The sequence below is a fragment of the Rhinolophus sinicus genome, chromosome 7 (genome assembly GCF_057876585.1).
Source record: "Rhinolophus sinicus isolate RSI-liver-muscle chromosome 7, RSI-T2T, whole genome shotgun sequence".
In the NCBI taxonomy this organism is placed as follows: domain Eukaryota; kingdom Metazoa; phylum Chordata; class Mammalia; order Chiroptera; family Rhinolophidae; genus Rhinolophus; species Rhinolophus sinicus.
The window spans coordinates 54,003,653-54,018,465 of NC_142507.1; the positions used below are offsets into that span (position 1 = coordinate 54,003,653).

The following is a 14,813-nucleotide window of genomic DNA, read 5'->3' on the forward strand; positions in this document are numbered from 1 at the left end:
CTTTTGCCTCTGGTTTCCTGCTAGCACTCCGGATTGACTGGATATGAATGCTCTGCCCTCCTTTAGCATTCCTGGGAGATGGTCGGGAAGAAGAAGGGAGTCTCAGGACAGAAGGATGGTGGCCAAACGGAATCCAACGAGGAAGGCAAAGAAAATCGAGACCGGGACAGAGACTATAGTCGGCGACGTGGTGGGCCACCAAGACGCGGGAGAGGTGCCAGCCGTGGACGAGAGTGTATGCATGGGGCTTTAACAAAACCAGCTGTGGGTCAGTAATGTCTAGATTTCAGGGATGTCAGGGCCCTGCTAGGCTGGACCTAATAACCGTTATGTCACCCTTTTGATTTCTCTTGCCATCGTCTGAGACCTTAGCATCTCTGACATGTAGCCTTTTCTAGCCACAGCCAGTTTGGCCTGAAATTATGCTGTAGTCATTTGTGAAGTTGTTTGATAGCTCTCTGTTGTGGTTTATCACCATTCCCCTAGTGACCATCTTGTCCCTCCTTCCAGTCATTTTCTCTTTGGTTTTCGCCTTCCCACCAACATACATACATACCAGTCATATATTTATATATGTTCCGTTGACTCTGCTCTGACCATCTGTGTTTTGCTTTCCCCAGTTCGGGGTCAGGAAAATGGATTAGATGGCACCAAGAGTGGAGGGCCTTCTGGAAGAGGCACGGAAAGAGGGAGAAGAGGACGTGGACGAGGCAGAGGTGATTAATTTGTAATTCACATGGAGTCTGGTTACTTTAATTGTTGAGGCGTCATGCAAATTCTGGAGATTGCTAAGTGGGCAGTGAGAAGAAAAGGTGGGTGTCATTTCCTCTAGTCTTTACTGTTACTGTATTTGCTTGAGGACCCAGCAGTTTGATCAGCAAAGGAACAATCTGTCAAGAGTAATGATTGTCCTACTGTGTTATATTAACTGATGCACTACAGAGAGAAAGAACATCTGACAATATCAGCCACTCACTATTCCAGAGTTTCCTCAGTTGGCAAGGTAGTTTTGTATCGGGTTCTAAAATAATTCTTTCTTTTTCTCTTTCCTTAGGTGGCTCTGGTAGGCGGGGAGGAAGGTTTTCTGCTCAAGGGATGGGGTAAGTTTCATTGATCCACTGTCCAAAAAAGTTTTTCCCCTAAGGATCACTGTAATATTATAGCGTGGCTAATATCCTGACATCCTGAGGATAATAATAGTAGGCAGCCTTAACCAAAATGTGATCAGAAAGGTGTCTAGACTATTTAATCTACACAACTTACACAACTATTTAAAGTTGTGTAGACTTAGGGCTTATTTTTTAGGGATAAGCATCTACCACCAGATCATTATCTCTATTTCATAGCTTCGTTTGAATGATACATCTGCTATCTTCCCAAAATACTTACGTGGATTTTGTTGTGATTATTGGTGTTCTAACCCAAAATGAGAGATTATGCTGTGAAACTTTAGGTAGGCTGGCAAGTGAGAAAGTTGACAACATACAGGATTCTAGAAAGGGGCCGTGGTTGATTTGTACTAGAAAAGAGACAGTCAACATTCTGATTGAGTTAAGATTTGCTGATGCTGCTTAGATGTCAGAGACTCTTAAACTTTATTTTGTTGTTCACTTCTGCCCCGTCCCCAGAACCTTTAACCCAGCGGATTATGCAGAGCCAGCCAATACTGATGATAACTATGGCAATAATAGCGGCAGTACGTGGAACAACACTGGCCACTTCGAGCCAGATGATGGGACGAGTGAGTGACTGTTTATTATTCATTTCTTGTCTCTTAGGAACCTGAGCACATTTATTTTTTATTTATTTTTTTGAGATTATAGTCACATTAAAAAGTGGAGAAAAAGTTTTTGGGTGCAGAGATGGGGGAGAAAGAAATAACAATTACTGTGTGTTCTCTTGCTATGTGCCTGTGGGCACATTGTACAAGCTATTTCACCTGCTCTTCGTCACTATTTTATGAAATAGACATTATTTATCATCATTTTGTAGATGACAAAACTTAAACTGAAAGAATGGTTATGAAATTGACTAGTATTTGAACTCAGAATTGTCTGACTCTACAAGCCCATGCTCTTCCCATTATTTTGTGTGGCTGCCATCAGCTTCACTTGTATTTCCTAGTGTTTCTGTTAGGGTAGCTAGCTTTGCCTTTTGAAAAGATATCTTGAATTAATTAATCAGGCCACTACTTGTAGAGATGAAGAGGGTCCAGAATTAAAGCCCACTGTCAGTTTGTTTCTGGTACCAAGTTAGGAATTTCTTTTTTCCCTTCATTTTTGGGAAATCTCAATATCTGGGCAAGAAAGAAATCTCAAGACTTTCTAACTCTCTTTTTTGGACAGTCTTCTGGGTGTGGTAGAGTGTTAATGGGATTTTAATAAAATTGCTTTTTTTGTTAGCTGACTTTGGTGCCTTTATTCTCGATAGGTTGTATATGTTGAAGGATTTGTCAGTCTTGTGAGATGCACCAAGATGGGTTTGGGAGTGAAAGATACTTTCACTGCTTTAAATACGAGTGCCTCTGAGTTCCAGAGTACTTTCTTCTTAGGAGATCAGCTGCCTCCTCCTGGCTGAGCCAGCTCACAGTCAGACATACCTACCTCCTCCTGGCTGAGCCAGCACACAGTCAGACATCACCTACCTCCTCCTGGCTGTGCCAGCACACAGTCAGACATCACCTACCTCCTGGCTGTGCCAGCACACACACAGTCAGACTGTTTTTCTCTTCTAAAGGAGGGTGAGCTAATAGTAGAGCATGAAATTGGCTCTTTGATTCCTTTTCCATTTGAATTTGCCGTGCCTCCTTTAAAGGTCAGTGATCTTTAACTCTGTCTGTAGGAGGGGCTTTGGCACAAACAGCTTCTCATCTACTGTCCACAAGATGTTACACCTCGGGTCGTGAGTGTTACTTGCTTTTTATTTACCAAGCTGTCTTAGAAATTCATTTTGAATCCAACTTTCCCATTGGTGGAGGCGAAAGTTGAGTTACTGGCAAGATAGATATTTTTTGAGTTCCCTTGACCATTTCTGTTTTAACTTCATATACTTTGGAGGCATTAGAACTGCTCTTTATGCATCTCTTGAGGGCTTTGTAGAGGCAGTGGTAGCATTCTGAATAATGACAGTTACTGTTTTTTGAGCTCTATTTTGTTCTTGGTTATTTTGGCTTTTTATCATTGGCAGAAATGATGATAGAAGGAAGTTAAGGGATTTGTTTTCAGTTGTGGATTAGGCATGGAGTCCCAGTCCTGGATTGCAAGCCGTAGCTGTTTTCAGCAGGATTTGGTTGGAAAAACAGGAATGGATGAGGTGTGTGTTTATTTCCACTGAGCAGATTTGGGAAGCTAGAATCAGAAATCTGATTTGTGACCTAATGAAAAATTATGCAATGCTCCTGTCATCTTGTTGGATATAGTTTCATTCCCATCATCGTTAATTTCACAATACGAACTTGCCTTCATGCATGATCTCTTTTTGTGTTTTCATGATAGAAAACTCAATTTCCCTTTTTAATTTAAAAAGAAATTCAAACCTACCCTTAAAATATCCACAGGTACAGTGGGCATTGTGTATTGGGGGCAGATGTTCTCATTCACAAGCAAAATTTCACTGGTTGTTTTTTCTTTTCTTTTCTTTTTTGTTTCAGGACATGATTTCATTGGGGTTGAGGGGTCAAATTATCCCCGAAAATTTCAGACTGCTCCTGGTATGATACATCCAGGCGCCTAACTGCCCCGGATATTTTTATAGATTTTTATGAACTGAAATATCTGTGGATATGTCATTTTTCTGTCTTCCTGCTTTTTCTCTTTCTGCTCTTTCTCACATATTCTGTGGCCGTTTATGCTTCTTAAAAATTTTGTTCATTTAATGAATATTTAACATTGCCATTGACTGTGCTTTCTGCTGATGGAATGGAAACCCTAATCTGTTGTTCAGAGCGTTTGCATTCTTTCTGTTCCATAATGCTTCTTTAATATAGACCTCTTCCTCAGTCGTTTTCATATATCCTGTATGGGAAAATAGCAGCTAGGAATTTACGCTCTTTTCCACCCCAGGTACAGTTGCCAGAATGCAGGAAAAAAATCTTGCATTTAGAGGTAGCCTTTCAATAGTCGATAAATTCTTAGGTCACTTCCAGCTCTAGGATTGTGTGTATGTGTTAACCCAGATACTGGGTTCCATTTAGCCAGGGCGGGATGGATATCAGCAGGGAGGAAGAGCCGTGTCACTGGAGAGGGAGAGGAGAACGTGGTTTGTAACTTGTCTAAACTGAGATTGGCCTTCGGATTGATTTGAAGAACATTGTCATTGTTAGGTAGTTTGGAATGTCCCTGGTGTAATTTTAGCATTGTACTGGGAACGGCATTATAATGATCATATTTTTCTCTAGGAAATAGGATTTTTCATTATTGAGTGTTTAGAAGAATTTCAGATGGATTTTGTAGGTGTTAGAATACTTCTCTTCAGTGACAATGAAATAATACCTGAATGCCAGACTTTCTTTCATTTTTGTCAGAAGCTTTTTCCATTTGGAGAGAAGACTTAAAGAGTTATTCAGTGTATACTGTTGTTCTAGAGAAGGAAATAAGTGAGGAGTGTTCTTGTCCTTTCTACAGATAGATAGGGTCTGATTTCTTACTGTGCTCCTTTGCTTAAAGGGAAGAATCCAGTTCTCAATGAAACTCTCTCCCACGTTCCTTAAGAAAGGGCAGTGTCCCTGTCTGAGGCGATCTGTATACGAGAAGCACAACAAGGGCAGTGAGCAAGGGGGTTTGATTCTTACAGATTTCTCCCGTAGAAACTGTGTCCCAGCTTCATTACTGCCAGCGTGAGGGAGTGTACAGGTCAGCCTGCACCTGCTCTGTGGTTAGGACAGTAACTGTCACACACGTTTGATTTTTCAGTCTCGTCCAGTGTCTTCAGAAAAGAGCAGGTCCAGAGGGATGCCTTATAGTTAAACCAATGAGAATTATCAACTTGCGCTGAGTACGCATTTTGAAATTCAGTTCCAGAAGCAGATAGTTTTCAGTGCCCTCAGTATGGATTTCAAGCCTGCCTTCTTCACTGCCCTTTCACGATCGTGTGCAACCATTTGTGTTCCTCTGCCACTGCTGCCGTCTATCTTCAGCCTGCATCTCTGCTGTAGTATTGTCTTATAACAGATAAATGGGTGGAATTTTGTTCTGGTTTAAATTAGCTGTTGCCGTTTCACTGAATTGACACTAAGAGGGCCAAGTGTCTTAGGAGATTGCCTGGAGCAGGGAGTTCTTTGCGGTCTCGCGCTCTCGCCTTGTCTTGCTCTCGCTCTTTGCTGTATAGCTATGTAACAAAGATTGAAAGAAGCTGTGAAAGCATAATCTTAATTCAACGCTGGTGTTCTCAGGTATCCCTTTCTAAATAGTCTTGTCCTCCCTCTGAAGCCCAAGAATCCCTTCTGATTACTAAATTCTGGTTACACTTTTGGCTGCCAAAAATGTTAATAGATCGGTGTTTTCTGCACATACTTTGTACTGGCGCTTAAAGCCACTGTTCTCCTTTATTCCCAGGTGCATGGAGGACGGCGACGGAGGAGTGGGGAACTGAAGATTGGAACGAAGATGTAGGTATTTCCACGTCATTTTTTTTTAGTGCCTTCTATCCCTAAGTGGTGTTTAGGGATAGAAAGTGGGGGTGTTTCTACACCTCAAAATTCATCCTTAAGATTCTGATCCAAAACTTTTACATCCAAAATAGTGTTCTGAGCCAGAACATTTCACATATGTTATATGAAGGAGGCTGGGCATGAACAGGACTCTGTGGAAGCAGACTATGGAAAGGGCAAGTGCGCTTGTGTAAGTCCAATACCTGATTGTCGGATTTACCCCAGGCAGAGATGGCGGTTGGGTAGGGCGCGGCAGGGAGCAGGCAGCTAGGGAGTGCGTTGCGTGCAGCTGCTGCTGTGCACGGCTCTGCTGGGAACACTTGGACTGTTTGGTTCCCGGTGAAGCATTGCTTGTGGTTCTGTCATTGGCCTGAAGGTGGGTACAAAGTGAGAGTTAAATCGCCAAGTCCTCAAGGTTATGATCTGGTTGGCTCTGGAACCCTTGTAAGTTACTCGAAGCCCAACTTTGTGATTGAGATGAGTATGTAGAATTGGGTATCTTCCAGCTTTGACACGACTTGGCAACCTCATTGATGCGTGGCACACGGGGCACGTAAACAAGCTCTGAGTTCCCTGGTAGTACCTAAGTCAGAGAACTTGGCTGATTCCTGGTCAAGTCAAGCTTTTGCTGTGAATTAAGTGTTCAGTAATCATGGGGGAACTCCCATTTGCACGTTTTCTAAATCTACATTCGTATGCTCAGATATATTCAGGCAAGACAGCTTTTATGGAAAGAGGAAATGATATGTCAAACTGTTTTGGTTGCTACGCCTGAGTTTTTAAAATTTCAGATGCATGAGCGTTAGAGGATGGTTATTTTCTGTTGTAGCTGAGCTGGACTTCCTTGTGAATGTTTTCTAAGATTTGGCTCATCTGTGTAAGCCATTTTTGGGAATGATGCATTTGGGAGAGTGTGTTTCCTGTTTTCAGAGAAGAGATTTTAGTCAAAGTCAGCACAAAACCAAATCAGGTTTTGAATAGTGTGAAGAATTATTCCTTATAATTGCTTACCTAATTTTGGTGTTTTATAATGGAGAGACTAGGTGTAATAAAGTCAGTATTCAGGCAAAAATTGCATGTGGTTAAAATTATCTCTGAAAAGACCTTGACTCAACAGCACTTGGACCCTTACTGCTCAAAAGCCAAGAATGAACTTCTTTTATTTCCGTCTTCATCTTGGCTGTCATCTGCCTTTCTTTGAGAGGGTAGTGGAAGAAAACGTGTGGTTTGGGCAGATGTGGGAATGGGGAACTCATGGGAAACTATAAAGGGGTTTTCTCTGTCTAGTGGGTGTGTTCACCTTCCTGTAAAGCTTAGTGTGCATATTATGTGACTCCACTATTTTTGGGGGTTTCTTAATTCTGCCTTCTCTTTCAATAAAATCATTGAGCATATGTAGAAGAGCACATATACTTTGTCAGTCTGTTCAGGACTCCTCAGAGTAGTTTTCTCTTCTAAGGGTCTTCCCTTTTTCTTGATGAATTCCCCTTACCTATGCCAGGATTCTGACTGTAACCTACCTAACACCAGGAGTGACTAATTCCTCTGTTTTCCAGCTTTCTGAGACCAAGATCTTCACTGCCTCTAATGTGTCTTCAGTGCCTCTGCCTGCAGAGAATGTGACAATCACTGCTGGTCAGAGGCAAGTGTGTGGTAAAATTCAGTATGTTTTCCCAAAGGGATCTGCTGACATAGCTGTAAGGAAGAGTGGCATTGGGCCTGTCCAAGCTCCCAGGGTGTTGGTAGTGATGACCAAATCACATTAAGTGCCTCTTTAGTTGATTGAGAGGTTTATCAGAGTTGATACTAGTTAATCTGAATGGAAGTCCATATTTTACAATTTAAAGATTCTCCCCCAAAATAGTCCTTTACATAGGTCAGCATCACAGGCATTGATTAAAACTTAGCATTATCTTAACAGTAAGTCAGGTAAAGGAAAACTACAGTGGAAATGTTTTCACTTATTTCTGAATTTACAAACTATTCAATAGTTTCTTCTCTTGCTTTATAATTAATGATACTTGTGCACTGAGCCCACTGAGTATAGTGATCATTTTTTCTCCTAGGATCTGGCTAATGAACTTTTTAGAACTTGAACCTAGGTATTGGCGTCAGTAGAGGAAGATGCACTCATTCATCAGAGAATATTTCTATCCCCTGAAAACCTCTTGGATTATGTCTCCGCCTGGGTATGATAGCTGTTGACTCAGAAGGTCCTGAACAGAAGTGTGATAGGGCTCGGATGCTAGGGATGTCGTTACTGGAAGTAACGTGTATTGTTTTCTGACACCAAATAACTGTCGCTTTTCCACACCAGTTCTGCAATTCTCTTGACAGCGACTAGGTGTCCAACAATTCAGTTCAATTCTGACACTGACTATCCACAGTTAGCACAGATCCACGTTAACGGCTCAGCCCCACAGGACCATCCTGGCTTCAGAGGTCAGCTGCAAATGCATGCCCAGGCTGCCCACACACCTTCCCAGCGACTGCAAACTTGGGCTGTTCTCAGCCCCCTCCTCAGGTTCAGAAATTTGCTAGAATGCCTGATTCAGGAGAATTTTACTTGCTATTACTTGTTTATTATAAGTAGTACCCAGGAACAGCCAGATGGAAGAGATGCATAGGGGCCAGGTCTGGGGGGAGGGCACAGAGCTTCCATGCCCTCTCTGGGTGTGCCGCCCTCTCAGCACTCTGATATGTCACCTACCCAGAAGCTCACTGTGTCTCATTGTACAAGAGTTTTTTATCAAAGTTTCGTTACATAGTCATGATCGATTAAGTCATTGGTGATTGAATTCAGTCCACAGTTCTCCTCCCTAGAAGTGGGTGGCGCGTGGTAGGGCTGAACGTTCCAACCCTCTAATCATATTAGTGTTTCTGGTCACCAGATCCCCTTCTGCAGCCATGTGGGAGGCCCCACCTTGAGTGACCTCATGGTTGAAAGGGGCTGATGATTTACAAAAGGCTATCACTCAGGAAATTCTCAGGGCTTCAGGAGCTCTATGCCAAAAACGGGGAGCAAAGCCCAAATATGTATTTTTATTATAGCATAAGTAATTTGAAATTCTGTAGAAGTTGGGAAAAATTTTTCGAAACCTTTCTTGTTCCAAAGCCACTTGAAGGTGCCAGCATTCTAGTATATGGTTTTACATATTAAATACTCGTAATGACAGGTATTCAGTATTAAAAAATCGGGTAAAAATTAGTAAATTTTGGTTCAATTATTGGGCTGCTATGTTAAAGTTAACGTTTGATATTTCATTAAATTCATTTTACTAAAATAAAATATTTAACATGGTTTGCAACATCATTAGAACATAGATATTATAGTGGTTCTTACACATCGATTATTTTCAGTAAATTAAGCATTTCAGGGCTCTGCTTTTGGGGAGTGACTTCGCTTTAACCAAACTCTGAGTTGGATGTTGAGGAGTGCTAGAATGTTCGTTCATTACTCATCAAGACCCTGTGTCCTCCACCAGAATTGACCTTGCTGTTCTGTTGGGGAAGACACCCTCGTCCATGGAGAATGATTCATCTAATCTGGATCCATCTCAGGCTCCTTCTCTTGCCCAGCCTCTGGTGTTCAGTAACTCGAAGCAGAGTGCCATCTCCCAGCCTGCTTCGGGGAACACATTTTCTCATCACAGTATGGTGAGTAGGAAACATGCCGCGTCCCAGCAAACTTCCTGCTCACCCTGCACATACATACAGCAATTCCAGTGACAGTCAGAGGTTTGGGGCAGGGGAGGGCATGCTCTCAGTCCTACCGGCCTTGCATGTGGAGACGTTGAGTTGGGTAGTAGGGCATGGAGAGCTCCGAGCCCCTGCGCTAAGCCTCTAAGGGCTCAGCTGCTGACATGCTGAATCCAGTAAGAAGGAGTTTCCATCATTCATGGTGCTGAACACCGTTGGCTATACTTGAGGAGAGAAAATTCATGACATCAACAATTTTAATCCTTTTGTCGTCCTAATTAAACCTTGATGGGAGTTGCGTTTCCGTATTTCTTGATAGAGCAGAGTTGCCATATATTTTCATTTAGATCAGACAGTTCTGGATTAGGCTTTCAAAACCCTCAGTCTTCTGGAATCTGCCCACTTCCTAGCTGTTTGTCCCTCTCTCTGTAGGTGGGCATGAGTGCTGGCTCTGCCCGTCTTACAGAGCTGTAGGAAGATAAGGTAATGGATAAGAGCTACGCGGATGTGGTGGCAGTAGTAGTATTTATTAACTAACCTAGGACACTTAACCGCACATGACTTGTTGATTCAGAATATTTTTTAAAATTCAAGGTCATTAACTAAGCCAAACAAGGACCAATTTTCTTATAGGTCAGTAAATCTTAAGAAGTATTGCTTTTTCTCTTTTTTTTCTCTTTGCCTTTCTTTTTCTGTCTTTATTTTTTAGTGGAGGGATACTATAGTTGTAAGAGGTAAGAGACCCAGTGTGCGTGTAATTTTATTTTTCCAATAGTAGGTTTATAGTATTAAAAATTATTTTAACTAGAAAACTGCTAAGCTAGTCTCTAATGGAGAATTCGGTCAGTTTTTAACTGTTGTCTTCAAGTGGTTTTTTTGTGTTAATGATTTGGTGTTTGATGTTCTGCCATAATATGAAAGGTGACAGACAAAGTAGGAGAGGTGAAAGGGAGAGTGTTGGGATTAAAAATGGGACAAAGGTCGTAAGAGGGTGAAACGAAGATCAGGAAATAACTATCAACCCCTGAGAGAAGTGACTGGAAAATGTCGTTAAGTGCTCTGTGTGTCTTAATTGCCTTTTAAAAGTTTTCAACTTACTTTCACTTAACCCCAGTATTCTATTTAATGTGTGTCATGTGGTATGTTAAACTAAGCATAATGTTATACTGTTCTTTCTCATTACCTATATAATCACTATGCTATTTAATGTTTCTTTTCCATTGATGGTAAACGTTAGAGGATTAATTCCCCTTAAAATGTAACATGTAAATAATAATACAGGAGCCCCCTATTATTGTGTACAACATGTGAACATTGGGTAATTTTCTACGTCTTTAATATAATGCTTGGCACTTGCAGAATGTTTGTTAATCATCTGCCACAATCCTATACTTTCAACTAAATTTCCCATGTTTTTGTTTGTCTCATCTCAGGATATAGATTGAAGTGAGGAAAACTGTCTTACCTTGAGTTGGACAGACTTGTTTTGTGTAAGAAAGCACTGCTCAATCATGTTGATATGATTGAGGAACGAGATTAAATCTCCTGGAGGCTTCTTAGAAGAGTCAAGGCCTCATGGTTCATCTGGATCGGGCCGGTAGTTTTATTTGGTGGTAGGGAATGGAGAGAATCCCCCAAAAGCACTGAGAGTAAATTTGCTTTCTTATCAATGACTGCCCTGTGGAACTTGGATGCCCACAGCAAACAATCACGTCATCTGGACTCGTGCAGTTGGCTGGTGCAGAGGTGGGGACGGCCCCTAAGGTGGTGTCTGCCTCTGTGCTCCTTATTGGCAGCATTGAGGTGAGGCTCCAGTTTGTGGTTTTGGTTCCTTTTGAGCTGGTTAGTGGAAAGGGCAAGGACCTTAGTGGCTTGAGTGAAATTTTATCTTCACGTTAATTTAATAATCAAGTATTGGTTGACTTAGAACTTTAAAAGGGGGAAAATTCCTGTGGTCATTAGAGCGCCTCCCTGAGATGGAGGGAGGAGGAAGTGGTGATGATAAGTATGAGTTTTCATAGCTTTTGAGGACCTGCTGTGTCCCACGTACATATTAAATGCTTTACATACATTATTTGTTTCATCCTCCCTCAACTTTATAAGGTCCTACTTTTATTTCTGTTTTCAGACGAGGAAAATGAGGTACAGAAAATTACTTTTCTGCAGTTACATAGCCAGGATTTGAATCTAGACATCTGACTACACACTGTGCTCTGAATGGACTGTGCTGTACACACACACATGAGTCTTGACTCACCTCGTTTCTCTGGCCCTCACCCTGGATAAGTGTCTTTTTGAGTAGCTGGCCGTGGATGTCTCTAATCCTGTGTTGTTCTGCAGGTGAGCATGTTGGGGAAAGGATTTGGTGATGTCGGCGAAGCCAAGGGCGGCAGCACCACAGGCTCCCAGTTCCTGGAGCAGTTCAAGACGGCCCAGGCCCTGGCTCAGCTGGCAGCGCAGCACTCTCAGCCTGGAGCCCCCACCTCATCCTCCTGGGACATGGGCTCCACCACGCAGTCCCCGTCGCTGGTGCAGTACGGTGAGGAAGGTGGGCAGTGGGATGGACTCCCAGGTGTGGGAGCGGTACTGCTGCAGGAGTAGGGGGTAGAGACAGTCCTCACGTGAGGAGAAGGGAACAGTTTCCCACACTGATCTCCCCTCGTCACAAAGGCTGAGTTCAGAAAGCTGGGAAATGATAAAAGGTTGAGGCTATAAATTTTTTAATCAAATCTAGCTCGATACGTAGTTGCCGTCTTCCATTGACCTGGGGATTTTTGCGATGCCCTAGATTTATCTTTAGGGTTTGAAAACAGCATATTGCCTTTGAAAAGGTTCACGGACTTGGCCCTTTCAGGACTTCATACTCCAAACACAGATGGTTCCTGAATTCTTGTCTTACACAAGCGAAGCAATAGTGTTGGTGCAATTAGGCTGTATGTAAGAACAAATATGATCTGGTGATTTTCGCCATAGAAATGAGATTAAGCCTTAAAAGGACCTGTTCACACAAGGTTCTGGTTCCCGAGGGCCTAGTTCATAGCTCTAGAGCAGGATAAGAGCATCTTCTTGCGGCTCCCCAGCACCTCTGGCCTTATACTTACTGGGTTTTGTCTTGCAGATTTGAAGAACCCAAATGATTCAACAGTGCACAGCCCCTTTACAAAGCGCCAGGCTTTCACCCCATCTTCAGCCATGATGGACGTGTTCCTTCAGGAGAAGCCGCCTGCTGTGGCCACCTCCACAGCTGCACCTCCGCCCCCCTCTTCTCCCCTGCCAAGTAAATCCACCTCGGCTCCACAGATGTCTCCTGGATCTTCAGACAACCAGTCCTCCAGCCCTCAGCCGGCTCAGCAAAAACTGAAACAGCAGAAGAAGAAAGCCTCCTTGACTTCTAAGGTACTTGAACGTTTTGATAGATACTATCTTAGGGCAAAGGGCTGAAGGGTTTGGGAATTGAAGTTGTAAGGGTATAGTTTAGAATTTGAAGCAAAAGTTGTATTCATCTCACACTAAGGTTGCAGTAATCCATGGCTTTCCTCTTCCTGACAGATTCCTGCTCTGGCTGTGGAGATGCCTGGCTCAGCAGATATCTCAGGGCTAAACCTGCAGTTTGGGGCTTTGCAGTTTGGGTCAGAGCCTGTCCTTTCTGACTATGAGTCCACCCCCACCACGAGCGCCTCTTCAAGCCAGGCTCCAAGTAGCCTCTATACCAGCACGGCCAGGTATAGAGGAAACGTCAGTCATAATTAGGGCTTCTTTTACTCGGCTTGACCACTTTTCTCAGTTTCTTAATGGTTTCTAGAACTCGGGGGAGGTCAAGTCTCTGACTGAGTGAGAGAAAAGTAGACAACTATAGCATTTTTTTTTTTTAGCACTGTAAAATATTTTACTAGGATTATCTGTAACTGAACAGAAATGCATCCCCTGGGTCCTTCTAGAATAGCCATGAACAGTTCGTGCAGTGTGTACAGCGCCTCTTAATGGAAAGCACATTGGCATCTTCCACAGATGGAAATACTTTTGGCCCTTTGGTGTGGGGCTCATGCCTTTGAAGGGTATGACGGGCGTCTCCTAGGAAGGAGGTAGCATTGATACACGAGTATTACACAGATTGAAAGGAACCTTTCCTACTGCTCTGGGAGGGCCATCTCAGCGTTAGAAAATCCTAGAGGCATTTCAGGGCACTGGGCTATACTTCTCGATCCTTAGAATTTAAAAATATAGCTGTCCGGCCCTTGCCTAGATCTACTGAATTATAATTGTCATTAATGAATATGAGAATTTTAAAAGTTTCTCTCAGGAGAGTTCTGCCAGTAGCCTTACATTTAATGGGTGTTTGAGAGCCAGGAGCTCAGAATTCCTGAGAAGGAATAAGAGCAAGAGATGACTTTCCTGTTCTTTGGGTTCGTGTTATAGTGAAGGGACCGAGCAGTGTAGCCTTCCTACTGACGTTTAGCCTCTTTTCTTGTAACAGCAGACTGGAGAGGGACAGGGATTGCTCTCCCTTTAAGAGTTGAAAATGTGTTTGAAGTCCTCTCTTACTCAGATCCCTGGCTCTAGGATGTGGAAATGTCTCCTGTTAGGAAGAGATGGTGGCAGTTTCTTTTACTTGTTGCTGGAAATTTTCTTTTTGATTGTAGTCTAGTAGTAGATTTCCACTGTTCCCTTAGTGTCAGTGGATCTGCTTTATTTCATTTCTCTGAGATTTTCCTTCTCCATTCCCACAGCGAATCTTCATCCACAGTTTCATCCAACCAGAGTCAGGAGTCCGGTTATCAGAGTGGCCCAATTCAGTCGACAACCTATACCTCCCCAAACAACGCTCAGGGCCCTCTATATGAACAGAGATCCACACAGACTCGGCGGTACCCCAGCTCCATCTCTTCATCACCCCAAAAGGACCTGACTCAGGCAAAGGTAGTGGCTTCACAAGCCCCTGGGTGGTGGTTAGGACAAGGGTGGCAAAGTCCCTTTCATGTGAGCATTTTACTTCTTGACAAATGGTACCGAGACACCTCGAAGTGTGCTGACTGAGAAGCTGAAAACACATCTCCATGGTTGGTGAAATAAATAAAAGTTCTTTCCAGCAAGCCTGGAGACTCCGAGCTGGGAAACTGTTCTCTCTGCTCTGCAGATCCAGTCTTGCTCGTAGCACCAGTCTCAGTACCTGTTTTCTCTTCTTGGAAGATGTGACTGCTAGCGGTCTGGGTGCATATCAGTAGAGCCCACCTCGCTGTCTTGGCTTGGTGAGGGGCCAGCAATAAGCACGAGGTGGTGTGGGGTGACTCAGACGCAGCCAGCACAGTAGGTGGCTTGGCTGAATGGTCTCACTCCCACACCCTCCCCCTGGGATCACTAGATGGACCTTTCCTGTATCTATTTTGGGTTCGGGGTCTCTTCAGCATTTGGGGGTTGCCATCTGTTGCCTTCGGTCACACAGAGTTGGTTTATCTTATTCTTGAATTTT

The 14,813-nt window shown here is 43.1% G+C and overlaps 1 protein-coding gene across 38 annotated transcripts in view; it reads left to right on the forward strand.

Moving 5' to 3' along the window:
- UBAP2L (ubiquitin associated protein 2 like) overlaps positions 1-14,813 on the forward strand; it is a 38,786-nt gene that overhangs the window by 10,723 nt on the left and 13,250 nt on the right. For 9 of the 38 annotated variants that reach the window (XM_019713239.3, XM_019713238.3, XM_019713240.3 and 6 more), the window contains exons 5-16: positions 67-268; positions 621-716; positions 1,055-1,100; positions 1,629-1,741; positions 3,650-3,709; positions 5,553-5,605; positions 7,204-7,289; positions 9,133-9,304; positions 11,687-11,894; positions 12,465-12,742; positions 12,896-13,068; positions 14,074-14,263. In XM_019713239.3, coding sequence (XP_019568798.3) covers positions 67-268; positions 621-716; positions 1,055-1,100; positions 1,629-1,741; positions 3,650-3,709; positions 5,553-5,605; positions 7,204-7,289; positions 9,133-9,304; positions 11,687-11,894; positions 12,465-12,742; positions 12,896-13,068; positions 14,074-14,263 — 1,677 coding nt within the window. The remainder of the gene's footprint in view (positions 1-66; positions 269-620; positions 717-1,054; positions 1,101-1,628; positions 1,742-3,649; positions 3,710-5,552; positions 5,606-7,203; positions 7,290-9,132; positions 9,305-11,686; positions 11,895-12,464; positions 12,743-12,895; positions 13,069-14,073; positions 14,264-14,813) is intronic. The other 29 variants (XM_074318906.2, XM_019713256.3, XM_074318911.2 and 26 more) reach the window with 7 other exon arrangements.